General features: G+C 45.3%; 1 protein-coding gene across 4 annotated transcripts; it reads left to right on the top strand.

Moving 5' to 3' along the window:
* Positions 1–456: 456 nt before the first annotated feature.
* On the top strand, positions 457–27,351 carry LOC146334040 (E3 ubiquitin-protein ligase RNF126-like). 4 transcript variants are annotated; one of them, XR_014786453.1, is made up of 10 exons: positions 457–599; positions 14,406–14,464; positions 16,396–16,459; positions 17,318–17,562; positions 18,612–18,680; positions 19,103–19,172; positions 20,054–20,147; positions 21,933–22,048; positions 23,817–23,917; positions 26,401–26,479. XR_014786453.1 is itself a non-coding variant. In XM_084825395.1 (9 exons), exons 1-9 carry the CDS (start codon positions 525–527, stop codon positions 26,560–26,562), a joined length of 954 nt encoding a protein of 317 aa, XP_084681521.1. In that variant the 5' UTR covers positions 457–524; the 3' UTR covers positions 26,563–27,351. The 4 variants fall into 4 exon arrangements, 3 of the variants coding, with proteins under 3 accessions (XP_084681521.1, XP_084681523.1, XP_084681522.1); XM_084825395.1 differs by lacking the exon at positions 23,817–23,917 and having other exon boundaries at positions 26,401–27,351; XM_084825397.1 differs by lacking the exon at positions 26,401–26,479 and having other exon boundaries at positions 23,817–25,088.
* The last annotated feature ends 606 nt before the right edge of the window (positions 27,352–27,957 follow it).

Genomic DNA, 27,957 nt, shown 5'->3' with positions numbered 1-27,957 from the left:
TGTTTGTATTTATTTTTTGTTTTTGTGCTGAAGTTTTGTTCATCTAGATTTTATTGTGAGGCGACCTGAGCAGGGGGAAGCAAGGTGGGGTAGAACTTAAATAACAACACTATACAAAACCCTGGCTAGGAAGACCTTTTTTTGCGCTGCCATTTGCAGGGTGGGTTGGCAGTGGTTTTCCAACAACCCCCCCTCCCTAAAATCCTAGTTTGCTCATCATTCCCCTGTGGGCAGCCCTCACTTCCTCCCCACAATGCTTCCGGAATGACGTGCCGCTCTAGAACGCGACTCCATGTGCGAGGGTCGATGAGCTTTCTCTTCCGGAGCGGTCTTAGCCGCGCCCACTACTTTCTGTCCGTTGAGTACTGGGTGTCGCCGGTTTACGGCCCCACACGGCCGCCGTAGTGCGCCTGCGTTTCCAGGCGTGGTGACGTAGATGTGACGCAGTGTGCGGAGACCTTTCTCCCCGTAAGGGGACGGGGGAGAAAAAGAAGGGAGGGGGTGGAGGAGGAAAGGGAAACAAAATGGCAGAGGCTTCCCTGCAGTCGGGACGTTATTTCTGCCACTGCTGCTCGGCCGAGATTGCGCCGCGCTTGCCGGTGAGTGAGGCGGGCGAGGGAGGAAGAGCGGGGCTGGCTGGGTTCTTCGGGTTCTCCCCGCGGGTGGTAGTCAGAGGTGGACTGTCCTTGTCTAGGGAAGCTCTACTTCGGGCAGGGGGCAACCGGAGGCCCCTCCAGGTGTGTGTTGCTGAGACTCCAACTCCTATCATCCCTGACGGCTATGCTGGTTGGCTGGGGCTGATGCGAGTTGGGAGCCCCAATCCAGCCCTCTGAGGCCCCCGCCACCCCGCCACCCCTTGTTTGGTGGCTCCCCATCTTTCGTGCACTTTCCTCCCATTCTAAAAGCTTGAAATGCTTCTCCGGAGGCTGAGTTACTGGCAGTAAGAGCTTGCAGCTAATCTTTTTTTTGTATTTTTGTATTTTTTTTTTGTATTTTTGGCTCTGCCCCCTTTTTTCCTTTGACCCCACCCACCACTGGCATGCGCCCCCCCCCCCCCGTTCTCCGAAATGGAATGTGGCCCTCAGGCTGAAAGTGATTCTGCAGCCCTGCTTCTGGACCTGGTGTGGTGCGTTCAGTGGTGGACTTTGGGTCTGAGAAGCCTGGATCTTCAAATGCCAGCTCCACCCCATGGATTCCTTTTTCCTGGCCTGACCTCACAAAGATAAAAACATGGGAATGTCCAAGTATTGGGTATAGTGCAAAGGTCGACAATCTGATGCCTTCCAGATGTTTTGGGCTACCAGTCCCGTCAGCCCCAGCCAGCATGATTAATGGTCAAGGGTTATGGGAGTTATAGTCCAAAACCTCTGGAGGGCACCAGGTTGCCTGCACCTGATATAGTGTGAAGCAAGAGTTGGGAACTGGTGACCCTCCAGATGTTGCTCCTCCTGTTATCCCTGAACTTTGACCACACTGACTGGTTCTTATAGGAGATGGAGCCCATCAACATCTGGAGGGGCCACAGATTCCCCCCCCATCTATGCACACCTGTTGATAGGCATGTCTCTCCCATAACATCATCATTGCAAGAGCCCCTGCTGGAGTGGATAGCCTCCTGCCAAGAAGCACACAAGCAGGGACAAACTGGGGCATTTCCAGAGAATGGATAACTAAGACACACCTAGAACTTTTTAACATCTGTGGTTTGGGAGCAGTGCATGTAAGAAGGATGTTGGTCTGTCTTAGTGGTTCACATGCTGAAGATGATTCTGCAAAGAGCCTAATGCAATCTCAGGCAGCATTAAAAGAAACTTGTTATTAACAGAAACTTGTTGTTTTCTAGCATTCTTTATGTACATAGAGCTTTACAAAGAACAGGCATGACAGGTCCATATCCCAAGGGACATACAATCTAAAACAGACACAGGGAAACAATGGGGTGCAGGGAGGGAATCAAAGCATAGGTGAGCAGTGGAAGAAAATGTGATTATTCCATTTTCAAGCATAGTGTCCCGATTGTGAGAAGTAATAATTCTGTTCTGTTATGCACTGCTCAGACCATGTCTGGGATGCTGTGGCCATTTCTGGGCACCACATTTTAAGAAGGGCATTTGACAAACTGGAGCGTGTCCAGAAATGAGTGACCAGGATGGTGAGGGGTTTGGAAACCAAATCCTATGAGGAACAGTCGAAAGAGCTGGGTATGTTTAGGCTGGAAAATAAAAGATTTAGGGGAGACATGATCGCAGTATTTAAAGGGCTGTCATGCAGAAGATGGAGCAGATTCATTCTCTGTTCCTCTGGCAGGCAGGACTAGAAGCAATGGGTGGGAATTGCAGGGAAGCAGATTTCAGGTAAACATGAGGACAAAGGTCCTGAGGCTTGACAGTGGAACAGACTGCCTCGGGAGGTGGTGAGCTCTCCTTTGCTGGAGGTATTTAAGCAGAGGCAGTGAGCTTTTATCCTTCCAATATCATAGTAGCAGTCTTTTAGCAACCACAAGGGTGCGAAAAATCGATTTATGCCAACCATGAGTTACATTCCAAGAAGCAGGTAAGTAGTTTAAAAGAACATTTACATCAGTAAATATTAAAGAGCTTTCCAATACAAAATTTATCCGTACAGTAACTTCCTCCCAAAAGAAGGCAGGCATTGGGCATTTCCAAAACATATGAATAAAAGAAGCATTGACTGCATTACACCTCCAACAATTAGCTGAGTTTGACAAGCCTTTGCTAAAAAGACGTTGTGGCGTCCAATAGACCCAAAACAAGAGCTTTTGCTGGATAAGGCATAACCGAAGATCCGTTGAAATGTCCAACACAGACGCCAAAACGACAGTCCATTGATAAAGCAAAATAGGACGTTCCAATTCCCTGTTCCATTCCTGCTGTAAACCACTTGTGTCATATTTATTCATTGATAATAAATGTTTATAAACATGAATGTAGGTCGATACATCTGATCAGCTTCAGTAAGTATTTCCAGTAGCGAAGGAGACTCCGAGGCAGTGAAAGCAGCAGGACCGAATCTAGATACCAACAAATGGTTCAATTGCAAGCCCTGCCATTCCGCTGAAGCCGGCAGATCAAACTGATCTCGCAAAGTTGAAAATACCAAAAACTCATCATCAGCCCCCACTGATTGATCGAAAGTCAAGGTCATCTTATCTGTCCAGGTCCGCCATAAAAACATGTTCTTGCCAATTCTGAAATCTGGATTTCCCCGCAAAGTCAGTTTAGCATGGGAAAATGGATCAAACTGTAATTGATGTGGTATTATACGCCAGACTTCCTTAACTGCCAAAATTGTGAGAGGAGCTCTGTTTGCCTTGATATGCCGAGAAGCTAATGCCATCCATTTAAAGAGAGGCTCCAGACAAGAAGATTCCAACACTGACCACAGAGGAAAACCTAGTTTGAGTTGAAAAGACCAAAATTTAGTAGAGGTCAGCAAATAGGCCCAATGGTATGTAGATAGATCCGGAAAACCAAACCCACCTTCATTAATTGGAAGTTGCATCCTTTTTAAAAATATTCTTTCGGAGAGGAACTCCGAAAGAATGTACGAGACAAAGCATTGAGTTTTTGGAAATATTTGCCAGGTAGAAGTATAGGGATCCTGTGTATAACATAAATAATTCGAGGTATGGTTTTCATCTTAAGTGTATTCACCTTACCCCATAAACTCAACTTTAAAGATTCCCATCTATCTATATCTCATGAAATATCATTAATCAACTTATTTAAATTTAAACTAGTCATCTGAGATATAGCTCTAGGAATAATTATTCCCAAATAAGTAATAAACTCTGGGCACTGTCGAAATTGCCAATTGGCTAATACACTAGAGCAGCGATCCCCAACCTTTTTGGGACCAGGGACCGGTCCGTGGAAGACAATTTTTCCACGGACTGGGGGGGGGGGATATGACCAGGTCGCAGTAGGGGTGTGGGAACCCCCCTTACCCTGGGTCCGTGGGGGGGCAATCCGTCCCTCCCCCCCCCCTGGAATCCTCATCGGTCCTGGACTCACCGTGGAGCTGCCAGCCAGCTCCAGCCAGGGGAGGACTTCCGGCCGCTGGGATGCCATTTACATCCCTGTTCTTTGCAGTCATAGGCTGTTACTGCAAAGAACAGGGCTGGAGCTGGCCAGCAGCTCCGCGGACTTGCCACAGAGTGGAGCCAGCCAGGGCCGGCGAGGATTCTGGGGTGGAGGGGTGGGATGGATCACCTCCCCCCCCCCACAGACCCAAGGTAAGGGGGGGTTCCCGCACCCCTACTGTGGCCCAGTCCCTAACAGGCCACGGACTGGTACCGGTCTGTGGCCCAGGGGTGGAGGACCCCTGCACTAGAGTATATCCTGTGTCCAATTGGCATTATTTCTGACTTTGACCAATTAATTGACTAGCCGGACAATTCACCACAAGTATTAATCAGTTTCATCAAACCTGGAACTGACGATGGGAGTCTCGAGATAAACAACAAAAGGTCATCAGCATAAAGCCTAATTTAAAATTCTAATCCAAAATGGACAAATCCATGAATACTACTATTTTGTCCAATAGCACTTGCCAAGGGTCCCAAACTTAAATTGAATATCAATGGGGAAAATGGGCAACCTTATCTGGTGCCCCGCCCTAGTTAAAAAAAAAGCTGAAAATAAACAGTTGGTCATTACTCTTGCTCTAGGAGCTGAGTATAAAATTTTAACCCATTTCAAAAATTCTATAGGAACACCAAAATTAAGTCAATGTAGTAAAAATAAATTTCCAATGACTTTTGTTGAAGGCCTTTTCTGCATCCCAAGAAAATGATGGCGCCTGGTCAGTTCTTTCAGAGTTTAAAGCAACCAGATCCACAACTAATCTTGAGATTATCAGCCCCCTGTCTATTTTTAATACATCCCACCTGGTCTGGTCTAACCAATACAGCCATGACCTGTTGCAATCTATCGGCCAAGATTGCTGTTAATATTTTGATATCTACATTAATGATATGAGTTGATTGCACAATAGGTTTGGTCCATGCCAGGCTTAGGAATCACAGTAATGTAAGCATCATTTAACGATGAAGAAAGGGAGCCCACTTCAAAAATATGGTTATAGAGGTGATACAACTTTGGGGCTAAAAAACTAGAGAATGTTTTATACCATTCAGCTGGGAATCCATCTGGTCCGGGTGATTTCCCAGTACTCATTTTCATTATTGCATTCATGTTTTCTTCTAAACACAGAGGAGCTAAAAAGAGCTGTTGTGAAGAATCTAAACATGGAAGATGGAGCTGAGGGGAAAAAAGCGTCCATATCTTGCACTGATACCTTATTACTGGTACTATACGGATCCGAATAAAACTTTTAAAAAATATGAGTTTATGTCTGTTCGAGAAGTATATACTTTACCACTCATCTTTAAAAGCTGAAATAAGATTTTGATGTCGGCGCTGTTTAAGACGATGTGCAAGGATCTTACTAGGACGTTCACCATTTTCCTAATATTTCTGTCGTAGACAAGTCAGAGCAAATTCCGCCTGTTGTGAAAGGATATTCTTCAACTCATGCTTAGTATTCTGCAGCTCTTGATGAAGGTGTGCTGTGGGGGAAGTGGCAAGCTGAGTTATGAGAGATTTCAACTTATTTAAGTGCATCTGAGTTTTTCAAGTTTTTTTTGATAGGAAGCATAAGAGATAATTTGGCTCCTTATAAAAGCTTGACTAGCCTCCCACTCAATGGCACACAAACCTGCTGTACCCTCATTAGTGTTGAAATACTCTGTTAATGCAGCCAACATCTGGGTTTTGAACTTTTTTTTAAAATACTTTTTATTTTATTTTTGTCTTTATAAATGAAATAAACAGGACCAACAACCTAATCGGTAGCTAGTATTTCCCAACAATACAATATTCTTAAAGAGGACACAGCAATAACAAAAAGGAGGGAAAAATATTTAAAAGTATTAAATTTAAACTCCAATACACACTGGCTTCAAATCCCATTCTACTTAAACATTATACCTGTAACATTGGCAATATTACAATTCAATACAGCATGATTAATCATATCATGTCATCAGTCCTATAGCAAGGAAGCAGGCCTACAATTCATTTCCAGTAACCATATATTTGTCAGGGTGGAAACTGAGCTGATAGAGCCCCAGAGCAGTTCTGATTCTGAGGAGGATCAGCAATCCGTGGGAGAGGAGCCAGCTTCTCCCTCACAGGCACAGCGGTTGGCAGAGATTCCTCCTGCCGGCATTCCTGAGATAGATAGTGATCCTGGCAGTGAGAAAGTATGGGAACGGGGCTTGCTAGACGCTCGACGCAGATGCAGGGAGTGATGAGTGATGGAGGGCGCAGAAAGGAGGCGTAGCGCTCGTTTGGCGCGCAAGCAACGGCTGCCTCCCGTGGACCCAAGGGAAAGAGGGAAGATCTCTCCCTAGCCCCTAAGTTCAGGGTCTTCAAGTGACTCTCCTTCAAATGGGGATCAACTGCCTACTCGGAGCATAGGCCAGTCTGCTGTTCCTTGCTTAGTCACTGGTGATTAGCATCTGAAGGAGTCATTAAGTTGTAAAAGGATTAAAGCCTTGAAATGAATCCTTTCATCTGTGTCTTGAGTTGGCTATTGGAGTAGACTGAAAGAGGCTGCTAGGGCGCTCCTGACAATTTCTCTTCAATTAACATATAATAATAAAGCTTAACAATGTAACCAGCTAAAATCTTACTAGCCAGTCTCATAATAATGATAGTAATAATAATAAAAAGGAAGGAGATTAAAAAGGATAAATAATAACAAATCACTGATAAATTTTATGTTATATGACAATAAAGCTTAAAAACAACCTTACAACAATCAGTAATATATTTTATACTAGATATATAAATGAGTGTGCACATTTCTATACACCCTCAAACAGAATATTTAGGTACAGTATGTCACACCCATTTTAAAGAAAAAGGATTTTTAAAAAAGAGAAAAATGAGAGAGAGCAGATGGATATATATATAAGCAATTAACTCTGGCCTAGCCTGAGTCATTCGGACTAAACATAGCCAGTTAACAAAACATGTTTATGGATTCCAGTTCATGGGGCTGGAACAGAGATCTCACGCGTTTTTCCGATTAGCCACGCCTCCGCCATTTCGTGATTTAGGAACTTCTTCATCTGACCTTCAGAAACAATGAAAAATGTAGCAGGATATTTTAAATTATATTGTAAGTTCATTTGTTTTGCCAGATTTTTCGCCTTGATGAATTGCCTTCTTTTCTCAGCAACTTCTTTGGTGTAATCCAGAAATAACATAACTTTATCTTGTTTCCAAAAGCAAGATATCCTCTTGCCAAACACAGGATATAATTTTTTGTGGAGATCCTTGCAAATTGGACTATAATTGTATAGCCAGTCCCTTTGGCATTTGGCACACAGAATGCCTGCTCAATATCAAGTAAATCAGATGGCACAGGGAGTACCTCATGCAAAAGCTTATCTACAAAAGTAGACAAATTTACATCACTAGGCAAATTCTTAATACCAATAATACGTACATTTGTCCTGCGTGTAAAAGCCTCCAGTTGAGAAATTCTGACAAAAGAGTTGTTGAAAAAGACTTGTGACGCAGTTTCGTTCGCTGCCACCCTATCTTCCAGCTTGTTAACCTTCGCCTCCATTTTTTGCCAAGAAGTGTTAATTAAATCCACAGCCCCTTTCAGGGCGGTGATGGAATTTTGAATTGTATCCAGTCTCTTAGCCTGTTCAGCAAATTGCAAAGACAAAGTTTTTATCAGAGAAAATAACTCCCCTATATTTTCGGTTCTCGGCGCCTTTGCCAAAGGAGGTACAGGGGGAGTAGGCGGATATGCATTTCCTTTTTTTCTCCTTGCTTTAGCCATGTTTCTCTTCAAACAGCTCTTGCATGTCCTCAAATATCCTCCAATATTGTTAATATTTCTTAAACCATTCCTCAGATATTGTTGGTATTTCTTAATCCATAAATTACAATGGAGCACGTCAGCCCTAATTTCTCCTATTTGGATAGGAGTTTCAAAACAACTTTTGGCGATGATTAAGCTCTGGGAGGGTAGTCTCGGAATCCAGCCCCCCTGCTGCTTCGCCGAGAGGACTAATCTACCAAGACTTCATCCAAATGCTGCCTTGCCTCCCCTTTTCATTCCAGGGAAGTGATGAAAAGGCTTTTCAACCTTTTAAAAAGTTGTTTGAGATAGCATCCCATGGAGGCTCTGTGAAATGCTGCAAGGGCGACATTGGCTCCCATCGGAAGTCCTGGGTTTTGAACTTCTCATTATTAAGAAGTGAAACATTAAAATGCCAAAGACTGGGGGCCCTAGGAGTGTCAGAAAATTGCAGTTCCAAGCATACTGGGGCATGACCCGACACTACCAATGTGTCAATCTTGCAATCTTTGGTTTGACATACTAAAGATGTAGACATCAAAAAATAGTCTAATCTAAAGCAATTATGGTGGACAGGTGAAATAAAAGTATACTCTCTGTCAGCAGGATGTAAAATCCTCCAAGCATCAATTAAACCATATTCCATCATGTAAGCCTGGAGTGCCAGTCTCACCACAGGCTGGGTCTTGGGAGAAGGCACACTCCTATCTAACGAAGGGTCTAAGACCTCATTAAGGTCCCCACCCACCATCTAATAATCATAGCCGAGATCAACCAGTTTAGCCAAACAATCATGAAACATAGCCGGAGAGTCCATATTTGGCCCATATACATTGATCATAGCAATTAATTTGCCCATATACCTTCCTACCAAGATCAAAAAACACCCCTCAGTATCAAAAAATCACTTGTTGCACTGAGATAGAAAGTCACTGATGGATTAAAATCACAACCTCTCTACACAATGTTGAAGTGCCTCCCCAACCCAGTCCTTTTGCAACATCTGCTGATCTGCAGCCATCAAATGAGTTTCTTGGAAGAAGGCCATGTCAACATTAAGCTCTTTTAACTTGGTAAGAACTCTTTTTTGCTTGTTTGCATTTTGTAGCCCCTTGATGTTCCATGAAGTCATGTTAAACATTGAAAAAACAAAAGCAAATTGTTTGCCTTTCCGCCCAAACACATCTTTCTAGATTTACAAACAATGACTAAATGTATATACCATAATTGCTATAGCAAATACATCCTTAATTTACATTTAGGACTAACCATTTCAGACTTCATCAAAATAATTCTCATTACGTAGAAACTGAAAAAAAATTAAAATTATTCCAAAATCTGAACAAAAGTTGAAAATAAAACCAAAATAAAAATAAAACTCAAATAATCCAATTTGTGTCGACCTACCATAAAAAGTGCCAAAAAAAACCACACCCCAACAGACCAAAACAAAAAAAAACCCTTAACAAAATAAAAAATAAAAATGTTTCCCTTCCGTTTGGACCAACGTGTTACCGTAATGCTCAGCCTGGCCCCTCCCGCATATTAAATACATACACAGAGCAAAATTACAAGCAAGCAAAATTACAAGCAAGCAAATTTAACCAACAAGAAATAGTATTAATAATTATTTTCTAAAAAAGAATTAAAAAGCCAGTTGGATATTTTAGGTAATATTGTATCTGGATATGTATTCATATGTACACATACATATACACACACATATGCAGAAATTTATCCATGAATTCAGCAAGACTGAGATCTGTAGCCAGATCTCTTAAGCCAAGAATATGGAGATTAGCTCTCCGAGCAAAGGCCTCCAGTTGAGAAATTCAAACAGACAGAACATTATGAGAGGCATCTATTCCAGTTTTGTGAGCAGTAACCCAGTCTTCAAGTGGATTAACTTTCGACTCCATCTTTTGAAGGCAATTATTCATCGAGTCCACAGACCCTTGAAGAGTAGCGATGGAATCCTGAATCTTTTCAAGCTTCATTGACTGCAGATAACTGCGAGGACATATTTTTTATCAAACCAAGCAACTCCTCTCCCTCTCATGCATCTTTAGAAACCTTTGTGGGGGGGGGGGCAGTTGGAGGGGTAGGCTGCGTTCCTAGGCTTTTCTTCCCCCTCAATGTTGCTATCCTCCTCCTCACTTCCAAAAGCACAACAAGCAAATATAAGTGAAGAAACAGAAAACAAAAGCTTAAGCAAGTTTAATTGCAAATACCCAGATAACATGACAGCCTCCAAGAGGTGATTTTAAAGCCGAAACTCAGGAGAGAGGCAGCGAAGAGCTGATCACGACACCATCTCCAACCAGAAGCCAACCTTTCAAGTACTGGAAGAGTGCTATCCTATCTCCCCTCAGCCTTCTCTTCTCAAGGCTAAACATGCCCAGTTCTTTCCGTCTCTCCTCATAGGGCTTTGTTTCCAGTCCCCTGATCATCTTTGTTGCCCTCCTCTGAACCCTCTCCAGCTTGTCTGCATCCTTCGTAAAGTGCAGTGCCCAGAACTGGACACAGTACTCCAGATGAGGCCTAACCAGTGTTGAGTAGAAGGGAACTAGTACTTCCCAGGATTTGGAAGCTATGCTTCCATTAATGCAGCCCAAACTAGCATTTGCCGTTTTCGCAGCCACATCTCATTGTTGGCTCATTGTTGGCTTGTGATCGATCACAATGCCAAGATCCTTCTCGCTTGTAGTGTTGTTGAGCCACGTATCCCCCATCTTGTAACTGTGCATTTGGTTTCTTTTTCCTAGGTGCAGAACTTGGCATTTCTCCCTATTCAATGTCATTCTGTTGTTTTCTGCCCAGCGCTCCAGTCTATCCAGATCACTTTGAATTTTGTTTCTGTCTTCCAAAGTATTAGCTCTCCCGCCCAATTTTGTGTCATCTGCAAATGTGATCAGCATTCCCTGCACCTCCTCCTCCAAGTCATTAATAACAATGTGGAAGAGCACTGGGCCCAGGACTGAGCCCTGCGGTACCCCACTTGTTCCCTCTCCCCAGTTTGAGAAGGCCCCATTGATAAGCACTCTTTGAGTCCAATTCTGTAGCCAACTGTGGATCCACTGGATTGTTGTTTCATCTAGCCCACTTTGAGCTAGTTTGCTCATCAGGATATCATGGGGCACTTTGTCGGAAGCTTTGCTGAAGACGAAGTATATTATGTCCACAGCATTCCCATGGTCCACAAGGCAGGTTACCTGATCAAAAAATGAGATCAGATTTGTCTGGCAGGACTTGTTTTTGACAAAGCCATGTTGGCTTCGAGTAATCACGGCATTGTTTTCAAGGCGCTTCCAGATGGATTGCTTTTTCATCTGCTCCAGAATTTTCCCAGGGATTGATGTCAGACTGACTGGTCTGTAGTTCCCAGGTTTCTCCTTTTTACCCTTTTGGAAGAGAGGGACAACGTTAGCCCTCCAGTCATCTGGCACTTCCCCCGTCCTCCATGATTGCTCAAAGAGAATAGACAGCAGTTCTGAGCGCTCTTCTGTCAGTTCCTTTATTACTCTAGGGTGCAGTTCATCTGGCCCTGGAGATTTGAACTCATTCGAAGTAAGTAGGTGTTCCTTGACCATATGCCTATCGATCTCAAGCTGCAATCCTGCCCCTTCAGCCTGTACTTCGCCTTTGCCAGTGGGGTCACAGACCCTCTTTCGGGAGAAGACTGAGCCAAAGGAGGAATTGAGCACCTCTGCCTTTTCTTTGTCATCTGTTATCATTTTGCCATCCTTATTTAATAGCTGAACCACCATTTCTTTCCTCTGTCCTTTACTATGCACGTAGCTGAAGAAAGCCTTTTTGTCGCTTTTAGCATCCCTCGCTAGCCTCGGCTCGTTCTCAGCTTTAGCCTTGCTGATGCCATCAGTTCTGTGCTACCTGCCTGTACTCTTCCTGTGTTGCTTGGCCTTCTTTCCAGTTCCTATATGTGTCCTTTTTGGTTTTCAGGTCATCTCTAAGCTTTTTGTGAAGCCACATTGGCTTATTCTGTTGTCTTCCACCTTTTCTCCTTGTTGGAATGGTTTGTAATTGTGCCTTGAGAATTTCCTTGTTTAAAAGTTCCCACCCATCTCGGACTCCTTTTCTCCTTAGGGTCGCTTGCCATGGGACCTTCCTGATCATTGTTCTAAGTTTATTAAAATCAGCTTTCCTAAAATCCAGGGTACGCGTTTGACTACACTCGGCTTTTGCTTCCTTTAGAACCAAGAACTCAAGTATAACATGGTCGCTTTCCCCCAGAGTTCCTGTAACTGCTACTTGATCCACTAAGGGCGCAGTCCTAAGTAGATGGCCTCTCCTGCCTTGCTCTTTTTTACTAGACAGCTGTTTTCAGCTGTCTAGCGGCGGGGGGTCAGCCGGGACAGGAAGCTGCTGTATGACACTCTCCCTGCCCTGGAAAGCCCCCCAGCCCTGCTCCTTTTCAGTTGCTCTGGGCTCGTCTTCTGAGTGCGGAGGACGGGGCTTCTCTGAGCTGCCTCCGAGGCAGCACGGACAAGGGGAGAGGTTGGATTTCCGGGAACCGACCTTGAAGCGCCATCCGACCATCCTATCAGCCTATTCAGAAAGAAGGGCTTGCACGTGGCCTGGGCAAGGTTGACCCAAACGCTTGCTCTCTTGCTTTCCTCCTAAGCTGCTAGGTGCTCTGTGGCTACTAGTCAGAACAGCTCTATATTAACTCCAGTATGTCTCTCAAGACCAGTTTCTGGGGATCAGGAGTGGGAGGGGGGCTCTTGTGCTCCTGTCCTGCTGGTGGGCTTCCCATGGGGCCACTCTGGGAACAGAAAGTTGGCTTGGAGAGCCCTTTGGGTAATTCAACCCAGCCCTTCTGTTCTCATGGTTTGCCCTGCTCTCACAGTCTGCTCAGATATGGACTATGGATCCTTCTTGAGCAGGCCACTTACTTCACCCCCTGCCCCCTTATCAGCTCAGCTCTGACTGCTAAAACTCAGGCCCCTTGCATCATGGAGGCAGCTGTGAACCCAAAGTCCGCTTTGCTGGGCCTCTTACATCATTCCATTCCTCTCTCAGAGTTCTTGTGCTCTGCAGTTACTGGAAACTTGTTGATTTGTCTGTCACCGCTCCCCAGTCAAATCTCCCCCTTCAATACTCAAGTATGCCTTTGAAATGATATAGTCTTACCGGCACTTTTTGTATTACTAATGTTTAGCCACACTCGGAATGCAAGTCCTGACTGGAGTCTTTCCTAGTCCATCTGTAATACAGGCTAGGCTGTTGGGAGGACCCTCTGCCCAGGACTTGAATGCGACCGGCTGTAAATAGCGGCTTTTTGACTACAGGGAGTCACAGTTGCATCCAGGTGACCAGACTTGTAAATTGAAAAGGAGGTCTGTCTCCCTGTGAATAAAATCCTGCAGTGCAATCCTCTGCATGTTTATTCCAAAATAAGGCCCCCAGTGTTTGGTAGGGCTCAAATTGGGCACATTCATACTATGAGCTGGGTAACTGGGAATGTTGGCAACATCACTATGTTTGAACTGGCAAGAGACTCCTGGCTTATTGCAACCAAGTGACATGCTAGTGCATGCAGCCCATTCACTCCCACTTGGGCCCTCCCACCAGCGGGAGCGGTTCAGCTAACCAGGAAAAGAAAGTTCAGCATGTTCCCCAAAGTGGTCCTCCTGGCTTGTTGCTGCCCTTCCAAGACAGGACTGCTAAGCAGAGTTTCTTTTTGGCTTACGAATCCTAGCTCATTTTGAAGCAGCAAGTCAGGAACTTGTTTGGACAGCACACTAAGCTTCCGATTGCTGGTTACTTTAGCTGGTGGGAGAAACCAAGCAAGAGGGAACTGGTTGCATGCAGTAGTTTGCAGCTCTTTTGTGGTAAGCCAGGATTCTCTGGAATTCTGGCTTACTGTTGTGTGCAAATGCAGTCCATGATTCTCAGTCTGTTTGGGTGTTCAGTGCAAAGAATGCATCCAACTTTAGTTCTGAAAAATTGCATTCCTTGGCTTTTGGCATGGGGAGTTCCTTTGGTCATGCAACCAGATCTGATGCCTGCTCTAAATTCAAGTAAATAAAAGGCCAGAAACCATTGAATTGTAAGTTGGCAAATGGTTTCTTTTAGGTGAAATATAATTGTAATGTTGCATATCACTCATTAATCTATTGCGTAAAACTCAGTTTATATGATTGCTTCACTTACAAAATGCAGCCACGTCTTGTTTGGAGGATTCAGTCTATCAGGGCCCCATCCCTGTTAGTCTCGTGTTCACAAAAAACCAAACCTGTATGGAAAGACTGGGAGAGCTAGAAATGACAATTAGATGCTAGGTGGGGTGTTGAGAGGGGCTGGGGTGGGGGCAGTGAAACACAGCCTAACACTGTTGAGGGATGGTGCCCTGAACCCTTGGCCTTGGCAGATGGATACACTTACCAGATAACACACCGCCGGTGTTCTCTCTTTTTTTGGTGGTGTTGCACTAGTGGGTATTTTTTAAAGCCTTCTCATGTGGCTTTCCTGTTCTGCAGGATTACATTTGTCCGAGGTGCGAATCTGGTTTCATTGAAGAGCTGCCTGAAGAGTCTAGGTAACAATCCCTCTCTCTCTAATTCTGAAAATACCAAGTGTGTGTGTGTGTGTGTTTGGACTGGGGTTAACCTCCTCCTCCTCTTCGTCCCTGGTGCTGAGAGTTCATCGATCTGCTTTGCTTCTAAGATGACAGTCAGTCACATGTTCTCCTGGCTTCTCAGCAGCCACTTCCTGCCTGTATGTGGGGAACAGGGTAAGCTCTCATTTTCACATGTAGAACAGTGGGGGGCAGGGGGCAGGTTCCACTTTTGCTTTCCTATGTTTAAAACCTCCCTGTAACTAGAAAATCAGCACCACAGACAAACTGACTTACCTGGCATCCTTTCTCCCTAACACCTAGTTTTCTAGTTGCAGGGAGTTTTCTTCTCTCCCCGAGAAAGCAGTCTCCAGTGCCTACAGTCTGAAACAGTGCAGTCCATTTTCCCACCTCATTTCTGTTGCTAATGCAGATGATCTGAAGGAAGTGGGACTTATTGTGGGATGGCCCACGCTAGCTGGGATGTAATGGTTTAAATGCCTGTCTGGGGCTGGTCAGCTGGAGCTTGCGATGCTGATGTTATTCAGTCTTCCCAGGCTGCCCATTTAGTTTCTGGGCTCGATTCAAAGTCCTGGTCCTTAACCTGAAAGCCCCATGAGGCTCAACGTCTGGGTGCCTTAAGGACTACCCCCCCCATATGTGCCCCCCCTTGTGTGTTCTGTTCATCCTCTAAGCTCCTACACTGTGTCCACCTCCAGCCGAGATTCAGTGGGCTGTCAGTTCAACTGTGGTGCCAGTCCTGGAGAATGCCTTGGCTGGCCCTGTCATCCGCTGCATTGTTTGTTCCAACAGACCTTTGGGAATGGTCAACTGCAGGTTCTGCTGTGGGCGTATGGGGGGGTGTGCGCATGCATGCACTCTGCCCTTTGGTGAACTCCTGTGCTGTTCTTTATTTGGGTGGGGGTTTGCCTTTTACTTTATTCTCTGCCCCCGGGCTGTGTTAGATTTTTCATTTCGATCTTTCAATCATTCTGATGGTCTTAATAGACTTTCTTGTTCCTGGCCACTTTGGTTTCTCTTCGAAAATACAGTAGGATATCAAGGGTTTTTTAGAATAACTAAATAACACTTCTGTAATTCTCTTCTCTGAAAGTGTATAATTTAAATTTTATTTAAGGCACTTCTATTCTGCTCCTCATAGTATCCCACAGCAGTTCACACATAGTAAAGTAGACAAAATAATATCACTGAAGCTGCAACTGTATGCCCACTTACTTGGGAGTAAGCCTCCTTGAACTCAGTGGGACTTACTTCAGAGTAGGTTGCTCTGTAAAACAGTATACATTCAGCAGGGAAGTAAAGATCAACCCCAGTGCTGTTTCTGGCTCCACCAGTGGCATTTCACCAGGTGCATGTGGGGTCTGAAGATGAATATAAGCATTTGTTGTTACTTATAAAAACATCTAATATCTTTTAGGTGCTGTTCAGAAACAGGCAGTGCACATCCCTTGCAATCTTAAAGAAAATATGAGACACAAGGAGAGGAGGAGCTTGAGGGAAAGGGGAAAGTTTGTTCAGGTGGGGAGACTATCCGTTAAAGAATAAGAATGTGTTAGTTGACCCTAGGAGTGGGAAAGACTAAAAAAAAAAAGTCAAATTGTATATTGAGGGCGGGGGGGGGGGGGGGATGTGCCAAGATGAATTTTTAGTCATTTCTTTCTTTACTGCTGTCCAACAGACCAGTTGTGGATTGGTGAAACACAGCCTTATAGTCTCTGCAGATGTTGCTGGTCCACATTAGTCATCTGTGGCTTTTTTTTAACAGAGAGAAAAAAGCCCAAACTTATGCAAAGTTTCTCCTGCCTGGAAGTGGGTCTTGGCCACTGGTGGCTTTTGACAATCCTCATTCCAGTGTAGTTTAGCCTGAGCTTGTTTTATTTGCTTCCTCCCAGGAATGTCGAAAATGGGTCCAGCTCTTCTGCGTCGACCAGCAATCAGAGCAGATATCCATTCGAGGTGAGCTATATTTTTAAGCCTCTGCCAACTGTCAGGCTCTTAATCACATTGAGATAAATTTGCATATTATGAAATGTTCCATCAGGTTCAATGCGCGGTGTCTCCAGATGAAAAGATCTTAGGCAGCAGTGCTGGTGAAGGCCTGTCTCTGCTGCAGACCATGGAGAAGCCTTGCTGGTCAGAAGACCCATTGCTGGGCTAGGTGAACTTTCAGTTGCTTAGGGTGGAGCCCAGGCAGTGCATGTGGAAATTCAGTCCCTGACCCCTGCCTTAGGAGAGGCATTTCAACCTTTCGAAATGAAGAAAAGACTGTGTAAAAGCCAGGAAAGAGGCTGGGCCAGGGGAAGGGGGCGGGACCACTGCAGGAGCCCTGGATTTGGCCCCCAGGTCTGGGCTTCTCCTCCCCTTACAGGACTAGGAGAGACTCTGGCAGAGAGAGCGACACACAGCCTGGAGAGCTGTGGCCAGTTGCAGTAGACTGGCCTGGCCTGGGTGCACCAGTGGTCTGACTCTGGATAAGTCAGCTTCCTGTGTCTGCCCTCCTCCACTGTGACGAAGCTCAAAAGAGGGAAGGCACTGAATCACTGAAGAGATGGAAGGAGGGGACCCGCCAGGCGCCAGAACACAAGAGCACCGCAAGTTGGATAGTTGAGGAAACATTTAATTTGATCCCCAATGTGTTTTGGGTTGTAAAAACCCTTGAGAAAGACATGTTGGGCTTAAATTAAACGTTCCCTCAACTATCCAACTTAAGGTGTTCTTGTGTTCTGGCACCTGGCGGGCCCCCTCCTTCGGCCTGCTTGGTCCTCCCCCACTCTAACCAACTCTCTTTCTGGCCTTTCCTCCCTCCCTTGCTAGAACATGGATCAGCACTTATTCACCTTGCCCCAGGGCTACAGCCAGTTTGCCTTTGGGATTATCGATGATGGCTTTGAGTTTCCAGCCTTTGGGTCCAACGCTCAATCAGAAGACAACCAGGACACTGAGAACCAGCGAGAGCGGGAGCACCAGTCTCGGCACAGATATGGCGCCAGGCAACCTCAGGCTCGTTTCACCACCCGGCGGTCTGCTGGCAGACATGAGGGGATCCCCACACTAGAAGGGTGAGGACAGCGTTCTGGGTCTGCGCTCCAAATTTGCTGTTGGTTGTTGTCTCTTTCAATATAAAAGTCATGTTTAAAATTGAAGAGGTCTTCGTCGAAGGTGTATTTGTATTGAAAAGGCATAATAACATTTAAAATCTGCCTGATTAGCCAGAAGCATCCTGACTAGTAAACTTTTATCAGCTTGGGCTGGTATACCAACTACGCCCTTATCTGGACAGAGAGAGCCTAGCTTCAGTTATCCATGCTCTGAGAACTTCTCATCTGGATTACTGCAGTGTGTTATACGTGGGGCTGCCTTTGAAAACGGTCCAGAAACCAGCTGGTCCAAAGTAGGGCAGCAAGATTGCTAACAGGGACTGGCCTGCGAGCTCATATTACACCAGTACTTTTCCAGCTGCACTGGCTGCCAGTCCATTTCCGGGCCCGATTCAAAGTGCTGGTGTTAACATTCAAAGCCTTTAACGGCTTGGGGCCAGGTTCTCTGAAGGATGGCCTCCTCCCATATGTGCCTGTCCAGACCTTAAGATCATTGTCAGCGGCCCTTCTCCGTGAGCCCCTGCCAAAGGAAGTGAGGTGGGGGACTACGAGGAAGAGGGCCTTTTCTGCTGCAGCACCCCGACTGTGGAATGAGCTCCCTAGAGAGGTTCGCCTGGCACCCATGTTGTACTCCTTTCGGCACCAGGTGAAGACTTTCTGTTTTCCCAACATTTTAGCTTCCTAGTCTTTTAGCTCTGCTGTTTTAAATCTGTATTTTAAATCTCTCCACTGCTGCTAGGTTTTATTCTGGTTGTACGGTTATATTGTGGTTTTAAGCTTTCATATTTTATATTGTTTTATGCTGCGCTTTGTGGTTTTAGTTTTCGTGAAATGCCCAGAGAGCTTCAGCTATTGGGCAGGGTGTGTGTGTGTGTATATGTAAATATCATGACACACATACCCTCCCAAGGCCCTCTGAAGTCCAGCTTGATGTCTTTCATGTATAGTATTTAGCACCCTTCTCCTTTCTTCTGGAGATTGATCATGTTCCTTTCTCTCCTTCTTGCCAGAATCATCCAGCAGCTGGTCAATGGGATTATCGCGCCTACCACAATACCGAATCTCGGAGTTGGGCCCTGGTGAGTGGGGGCAGTGTGCTGCTCTTTCTGAAGGCCTACCATTTCTCCCCTCCCTCTTGTTTTCTCTTGTTTTTAGCAGTGCTAGTTATATAACTCTGCATCATGTGCTTATCTTTATAAAAATAGCATTGTAGAAATTTGCCATCTACTTCCATCCTTGCACCATTTCTATTACTTTTTTAGGGGAACCATAATTGTTAGATAGTAGGGTTATCTAACTCTTTCTCTTTTAAAGCTAAACTATCGCATGAGTTGTATATACTTTCGTTGAACTGGAAAATATAATTGAATATTCGGATTTATTGTACTAATTCCACAAAGCTCAAGGCTTTCCCAGCCAGCTTTTGCTAACGGCTGGCTGGTCCCAGTGGAGGCCTAACCCTTCCTCTCTTCCTCTCTCTGTTGTCTTTTTGTTCTTAAAGGGGAGTCTTGCATTCAAATCCCATGGACTACGCTTGGGGTGCCAATGGCTTGGATGCCATTATTACTCAGGTGAGCCCGGCTGTATCTTCGCAAGGGAGGGAGGAGGGGAGTCCAGGGCTGCATCCTCCTCTGGGGACAAAGTTCTCACCTCCCATCAGGGCATGGTTTAATTTTAGCCAGGCTAAAATTTAGGGTAGCTGAGTGGAACCTCCATCTTCCAAGGCAGTCTACCTCTGAGCCCCACTTACTAGGGGACCTGCTACCAGGGAGAGCTGTGGCTGCCCTGACCTGCCCTGCCCGTGGGGTTCCCACAGACCACCTTCTCATCTGATCCAGCAGGGCTGTTCTGCAGTAGCTATAAAAAAGAAAAAGTATTAAGTCATTGAGTGTCCATACCATCTGCGTGACCACAGCAGCCTCTCCCCCCCATCCCCCTGCTTCCAGAATGTGGGATTAGAGGGGTGCCCGGTGAGCTTTGCAGGTGAGTGAGGATTTGAACTGTTTCCCTTATGCCAGGGGTGACACAAGCAGGCAATGGGCTTCTGGGGTCTACTTTGGTTTTTTAACTTGATCCCTGAGATCCACCAAGTGTTTGCCTAGTGGCCCATAGTGGCAGCCATACCCTTAGAGTTAAAGAAGGGGGAAGGGTACCTCTGAGCATATGCTCATCCCAGGAATTTGTTTTTGTTACCAGAACCAGGGTCTCAGCCTTTACACACACAAGTCCAGAACTGGTTCCCATCAATTTTGTGTTCTTTCATGAGATAGACAGAGATTGGTTTTAAATTGCTGCTATGGTTAAGCAGCTGGAAGTCAGAAACCCCCATGCCAATTGACTGCAGGTCACCCAGAGCTCCACCAGTAGATCCCAAACCATCTTTTACCCATCCCTGATGTCTGCCATGCTGTCCCCCCTCCCACCCTCCTGTGCCATCTTCCCCCCCTTTCAGCTACTGAACCAGTTTGAAAACACCGGCCCCCCTCCTGCAGACAAAGAGAAGATCCAGACCCTCCCAACTATTCATATAACAGAGGAACACGTCGGTACGTGCGTTGCTTTCTTTTTCTCTTCCTTTACATCATCCGGGAAGAGCTTGCCCTCCTTAGGCAAAACTTTAGAAAGGTTTTGTTGTGTTATGTAGCATGGGTGCATTACTGCTTTTTATTCTGCAGTTTGTCCCTTGATTTTGTAGTTTGTGGGTGGGCTTTTGATATCTTGATTTGTTTCTATTATTTGTATTATGTGATGGGCAAGCTCTCCCAGCCTTGCCTCAGATTAAGCTGGAAATTGTCGCAGATATTTTCCCCAAACGTCAGAATATCTCAGATCATTGGGGGGGGGGGGGGGGGTTCTGAGCCAGTTAAGAGGCCTGGGGAAAAAAAGGAGCCACCTCTGCCTGTCTTTAAACCCATGAAGTCTTCCAGGTTGTGGAACAGGGGCAGATTTAAGAGGCGGGTCATTTTTCCAGATGGCTTCATTACCACATTAGCATATGATGAGTCTTAATCAATCCTGGATTTGTCTTATGGTTATGGTTGATTGAAGTTGTTCTAGATGCATGTTGTCTTTGTGTATATTGTCTGTGTGTTTTTTTAATGTAAATTGCTTTTAGCCTCTGTATACTGTATGTTAAATGTTTTAAATCATTGTAAACTGCTCAGAGAGCTTTGGCTATGGGGCGGTATAGAAATGTAATTATTAATAATAATAATTACATTCAGGCCAGGGAAGCTAGCAATTCTAGAAAGATTTCCAGGGATGGGATTGTAATGCTCCCCTCTGAAATAAGCCCCTGAAGTTGTCTTCCTTGTTTAGCTCAGGAGAACTTTGCTGGCACCTCTGTTTTTTTGTAAGCCACCTTAATAGGGGCAAGGCAGCAGAGATAGGTAGTTCATTTAAAATTAGTCCTCAGACTGTTAACATTTTTTTTTTTTTTACAAATAAAAGGAAAGTGCACACGTGAACAAAATTATATAGGGAGAACAATTGTATATGCTTAATGTTAAATGAGCAAAGTCAAGGTTTGTCATTTGCAAGTATTTTTGGTCCAATTTTTCAAATGTTCTGGATAATAGTGACATTTATGCCCCTCCAGACATATTAGGAGGAGCACCACATCTGAATGTCTAGGTTAGGATGCCAAAATTTGCTGGATCCGGGCGCTAGAGCAAAACTGATCAGTTATTCTAAAATATCATATGTATCAATGTTTCAGTAGTCCCAGAATCACAAGGAGAGAGTCTTAAAGCAATGGGTTTTGCTCCATATCGGCCTAATAATAATCGGCACTGCATCACATTGAACCTTGCTAATGTGAAAGCCATGTGGTACTTCAGGATAGTCAAATTCTGTAAATACCAAGCACTTCACAACATGTTAGGAAATGCTAGTTGATGAACTAAAGATGAACGTGCATGGTTAGCTTGTGCCAACTGGTTCTGTCTATATATCCTGAATTCTCTGTCTAATTAATGATTTGGCTTGCGATGGCTCCATTGTAAGCACAAATGTTGATGAGAAACCAAGCATGTATAATAACTGAGGAATACCTTTTTTTCCACCTAGATTCATAAGTAAATATACTTACTGGGTGGGTGATGACAGAGTGCCTTGACTCTTGGAAGCTTAGGGAGCACAGCTGAAAACTTTAGAAGTACCAAATATTACCACTTGCATGCAGTAAACTTCACTCCCAGCCCCGTGGGTTATTTGTAGCTTTTTCCCTTCTCTGTACCTCTCCCCCCACCCCACCCCACCCCCAGTATCCCCTTTTACTTGGGAAAGGGGCAGATAACTTAACCCTGATCCTATTTGTTTTGGAACTGCAGGTTCTGGGCTGGAGTGCCCTGTATGTAAGGAAGATTACGAAGCCGGCGAGAGTGTGCGGCAGCTACCCTGCAACCACCTGTTCCACAATGGCTGCATTGTCCCCTGGCTAGAACAGGTTAGCTACAAAAATAAAGAAAAGAGTTCTAAAATTGCAAGCGTAGACTGTCAGCAGATCCTCTCACTCCCTTAATCTTTTTCTGTAGGCCAGGAATGGTCAACCAGGGGCCAGGTTAGGGCCCCAGAGCTCTCTCATCATGTCTCCTGTGCTTGTACCACCTTTTAATCGAGGGCAGTGAACAATCTATGTTTCAAGAGACATGGGTGGGAGAGATGCTCTCGAAATGCAACCATATGCTGGTTACACATGGAACTTTGGTTGTGACACACACCCCAATTCTGACCTAGGTCATCAATCTACACACATGCGCTCACACGCGCACACACCTAGATCACCTACCTCTACATCAGCCTAGCAATAGTATATTAAGATCCTCTTTAAATGCCCTCCTCTGGGTACCCCACTGGCTGTGAGGCTGGTGGAGATGAAAGTGGGAGGTCCTTCTCTGTTGTGGCACCCCAGTTCTAAATTGCTCTCCCCAGGGAGGCTTATCCTTTCAGCACCAGGTGAAATCCTTTTTTTTTTCTGCAGCATTTTAAGTCAGTCTTAACAGAATTAGTTAGAATTTGCGTTTAGTGAATTGTAATATTGTTGACCTCCTTTTATCATCAGTCTTTTATGTTTCTATGTGTTTGTAAAGCTGCCCAGGGAGTGGGTGGGGAACTCTTGAAGGACGGGGTAACAACCTCTTGACAAATCATGTTTGGCATTGATCAAACTTTACTGATTTACTTATTTCAAAGGTTTTTAGGCCATCTTTCCAGATATAGTCCCCCTCAAGGCAGCTTACAAACATATTGACCAGGTTCAGACAATGCGTCATGGATCATTGTGGGTTATTTAACCCACAGCACCCACAGCCACCAGATTGCATATGCAACCCCCACTCGGGTTGTTGTGTCATGCCATGCAAACCTGGTGAGCGTGGGTTATGCAAACCTGGTGAGCGTGGGTTAACCCTCACATAACCCACGCTCGCCGGGTTCATATGATAACCTCCAAGCGGTGGTTGCATACTCAAAATGGCGGCTGCACACTCACCACAGCCTCACCATGGGTTAAATGACCAGTTGCAGGCTGTCATCTTTAGCGAAAATGACAGCCCGCAATCATGTTCTATGATTTAGAACATAAAACATCAAAATAACTATGGTGCAATTCTTTGGTCCCTGGAAGGGTGGCCCGAGGGCCATAGGATACCATCACCTTCCCCTCTGCAGGTGAAGAGAGAGGTCAGCTGTGGAGGGCCTCCTTTGACCTGTGATGGAAAGTGCTGCCACTGTGGCTGCTCTGACAGCAGTAGGGGCAAAAGGGGGGTGGGTTTGGACCTGCCCCTGGAGCATAGTTAGTTATTTTCCCTCCTATCATTGGAAATTTTTCAAGAAGGAAAAATCAGAGGCAAAAACAGGAAAAAGCCCCCTTCATTACCCCATAAGAAATGGTAGCTTCCCGCCCCCATGCTCTGCCCACCATATAAAGCTTTTTTTAAAAACTGGTCAAAACAAGCATAGAAATCAATAGCCAGCAATTTAAAATCAATCTAAAACAATGGTTCAAAAGCCAATCTCAAAGCTAGCAATTTTTTTAAAAGCCCTGTGGTGTACCAGATAAAACCATCTCAGTTAAAGGCTTGTTGATACAGATGAGTTTTTGAAGTCCACAACTGATGGGGCTAATGGTATATCCTTTGGGAGGACTTTGCCTGGAATCAAAGAATAAGAAGGTACCTTGGAGGTCATCTAGTCTTACCCTCTGCTCTGTGCAGGCTCTGTAATGCAGGATGCAGCTGCAGTGTCCCCGACCGGCAGCCCTCCAGCCTCTGCTTAAATACCTCCAGCAAAGGAGAGCCCACCATTGACCCCAGAGGTACTCTGGTCTACTACTGTTGGTGTTGTTTATTAAATGTACATGTCAGACTTCTCATGGCAAAAAGCAGTTCCAAAGCGACTACAGACATAAATATAGAAATGCATAATCAATAGAGCTGGGGAAAAAACCCAAATTAATATAAACCGTAATCAAACACGATAAAAACATAAAACATGTATTTATCAATTAATTAATTAATTACATTTCTATACCGCCCAATAACCAAAGTTCTCTGGGCGGTTTACAAAGATTAAAAACATTAAATACAGTATACAGATTTTAAAAGCCAATTACATAAAAAAAAAACACAAGCAGACAATATACACAAGAGAACTTATGTCTAAAACAACTTCAAACAATCAATCTCAAAAACAAACAACCATAAACATAAGACATTGCAGGATTGATTAAAACTCATCATATGCTGCCAAATGCCTGGGAGAAGAGAAAGGTCTTAACCTGGCACCGAGAAGATGACAGCGTTGGTGTCAGGCGGGCCTCATTGGGGAGATCATTCCATAATTGGGGGGCCACCATCAAGAAGGCACTCTCCCTTGTTGCTGTCTTCCAACCTCTCCCTCTCGCAAGGAGGCATTTATCTCCTCCCTGGCCCAGCCGGCTCTTCCCTCCCTGCCAGTTTTTATCAGCCAAGAGGGGCAAGGATCCATTATGGAAGTGGCTGCACGCACCTGTCCAAGCACCTTGTCCATGTCCTCGAGCTGCGCCAACTGAAGCTCATCCCAGAAAGCTGGGCAAGGCTGTGCTCTGGACACCTCACCAGATTCACCTGCTGCAGTACTGGAGTCTGCGACCCGGCGGATGCAGGGGATTTTATCCTGGAAGTGCCTAGCCAGTGCATTACAGCGGGCCTCAGAGGGGTCTACCGTGCCCTTAGGGCCGGCATGCCATAGCCCCTTAACGACTCTGAAGAGCTCCGCTGGGCGGCAGATAGAAGATTCAATAGAGGCAGCAAGATGACGGGTTTTTGCCGCCCTCGCTGCCCCTGACTATACCTTACCATAGGCACGCACCAGGGTTCGATCGCACCCACTAGGAGTTTTTCTCCACCTGCACTCAAGCCGTCTCCTATTTTGTTTCAAAATAAATGCCCCCAAATCTATAAACAATACAGTATGAAAAGTGTTCATCCACCTGTCATGGTTCCCCTTATGTCCTGGGCCCCCTGAGCAACCCCTTAAGGATTTCTTTTTGTCTCCTTAAGAGTCCCACCTTCCTCCTTTTAAACTTCCCCTTCCCAGTAATGTGAGGTTTAGGCTGTAGATGTGGGTGACTGACACTCTAGGCACAGGGTTCAACCACAACAGTTGACTGGTAATTTAAAGCAACTAAATTGCAACTAAAGATATTTATACAGTAGAGCTGAGTGATATAAAAGGCCTTAAAAGAAAATAAAGGTTTCAGAATTCAAGTTCCTATACCCTAGCTGTTCTTAGACTTTTCTGAGCTGCTTCTTCCTGCTCACCTTTCAGACTCTGCTCTCACTTCAGGCTCTGGCTGTCTCTGCTCTTACTGGCTCTCTTGCTCGCTTTATAAACCCTCCTCCCTGAAAACCAAAAGTACTGCTTCAAACCTGAAGAAATGAAACTTAACTGGGGAAATGAAACGGACACTTAACCAGAGAAATGAAACTACTCCTCTCAGGGTTACCCGCACCCAACAGAAAACCTCAGGCCTCTAAGCCTGACATTTTTCCCTTTGCCTCTATTGGCCTTAAACCTTCACACTACCATAGACAAAAATCTCCACCCATCCCTCACCACAGCTTAGGATGTGCACCACAAAAGCAGCCTGCAATAACTGGTCCATAACTACTGCCTAAATACCCGGGAAAACAAGAATGTCTTCCCCTGGAGCTGGAAAGATGACAGTGTTGGCACCAAGTCAGCTTCCTTGGGGAGAGCATCCCATAAACATGGGGCTATTGCAGAAAAGGCCTGTTCCCAAACTGACCCGCCACCCAAGCTTCTCTCAGAGGGGGCACACAGAGAAGGGCTTCTGAAGCCACTCTTAGGGACCAGGTAGCTTCATATGAGGAGAGTCAGTTCCTGAGCTTCTGGGGTCCTGATCCATGTTGAACAGCTCAAACTGTTAGGAAGTTTCTCCTTGTCTTTGGCTGAAATGCCCCTTTCCCATCAACAGGAACAAGCTACGAAAACACCAGTTGTGATCCCACTTCCTGCACTTTCTCACCCAGAACCTTGTAGTCGTTGAAAGCCCATTCAAGATTTCCGCTGGCAGTATAGATTAGGGGTCACCACTAATGAGCCCTACGTGAGCAAATGCTGTGCCGCAGCTGCCTTGACCCTACCACCTCCAGGAGGGCTTTGGAGAGAGGGAAGAGAGCCCGGTCAAGGCTTAGTGGGGTGTGTGTGCGCGTGCGTGTGTGCGCACGCGCGCGCAGAGTGCTGGCCTTTATTTCTGACATCTTTCTTGTGTCTGTGTGTGTTTTTCCTCGAAAGCATGATACCTGCCCAGTGTGTCGGAAAAGTTTAAGTGGACAGAACACAGCCACAAACCCGCCGGGACTCTCAGCGATGAATTTTGCGTCGGCGTCCTCCTCCTCCTCCTCCTCCTCCTCCTCCAGTTCACCAAGTAATGAAAACTCTGCAAACAACTCATGAATCTTTAAAAGCAAACAAAAAATGTTGCCCCTCTCCTGCTCTTTTCTAATGTCATAGCCCTTCCTCACTTCACCCCGCCGCCACCACCACCACCAGGCGAAAATGCGTGTGTGGGGGGTTTCCTCAGAACGGAGCAAAGGGGGAGAATGGGAACTTCTCATACTTTTCCCCTGAACCATAATGACACCAAAACCCTTTCTCTTCCTCTCTCCCCCCCCCCCCCCCCCAGTGCTTGGTGTTAAAATATCCCATTCTCTTAAAGGCGGGGGTGAGAGAGACCCATTCTTTTTGAAATGCGTGCTGCTGTGTGGACCCTTAAAACCAGCCAAACACAGCTGCAAAAAGCGGTAGGGATTGGAACATGGGAAGCACTGAACTGAGAGGTCAGAATTCCAAAGGGGCATTCAAAACGTGTTTTTTGCATTTTTAAAAAAAATTGACCATTTTTTTCCTGCCTCTATCCCTCTCTCAGTTCTTTTAAGCTTTGCTGTTTCTAAGCCTTGAACATGGAAATATAACGCATATCCTCTTTCCTGCCCCCCTCCCCTGCAGATTTTCTACATTGTGAGGGGTTAATGAAGCTTTTTAGTTAGCTGCCACTGAAAAAAATGGGGCGGAGAGGGCACGTGACCCTAACAATTGGACACCATTTCCTGACCCTGTTGAGTTTCCTCTTCCGTTTTTTCTCTTCTGTTTAACACCAGTCTTTTTGGCAATTCGGCACTGAGACTGGGCTTTTTCTAAATTTAAATTATTACTGCTGTTAAATAAATGGACATCTCAGTTCAACCCTGTGCTGCATTTGGATTTGTGCTGCTGGGAGAAGCCAAGAAAAAGTTGGATGGAATGGCTTGGAGCTTGCTCTCTGCAGGTGGAGACCCCCACACCTAGAGCATCACTGTTTACATCTCAGTAAAAAGGACTTTCTAAAATGTATACTGAAGCATGCACAGATTGCCGCAACTTCCAGCTCCCTTCAGTTTATTTGTATCTCCCACCACCACATAACTGATTTGTTGATAAAGCACTGCCCCACCGAGTGTACGTATGACTGCATCAATCAGTTTTACTCTTCTTGGATGGTGGTTTAGTGAAGCACACGTGCACCACACCCAAAGAATCTCGATCCAGCTGTATAGACAATCATATCAAAATTGATTATGTGCGCGTGCACAGCGTTTTACCAGTGTGCACTAGTGCATGGCTGATTGATAAAACACTGCACAAAAAGAATCTTGATAAGGTCACATACATTGCATCAGCATTGCTTTTTTGCAGTGTGTTTTCGATCCATAAAGGAGGAGGAAGTAATTCGGGATAGACAACAGGAAGAGCGTCTTCACATGGCGCACTGTTAAACTGTAACTTGATGGCTGCCAACTTGGATGGCTTTAA

Source organism: Heloderma suspectum, chromosome W (genome assembly GCF_057233095.1).
Source record: "Heloderma suspectum isolate Gila_16-S chromosome W, 16-S_ref, whole genome shotgun sequence".
Classification (NCBI taxonomy): domain Eukaryota; kingdom Metazoa; phylum Chordata; class Lepidosauria; order Squamata; family Helodermatidae; genus Heloderma; species Heloderma suspectum.
This window is presented reverse-complemented; position numbering and strand designations above follow the sequence as displayed.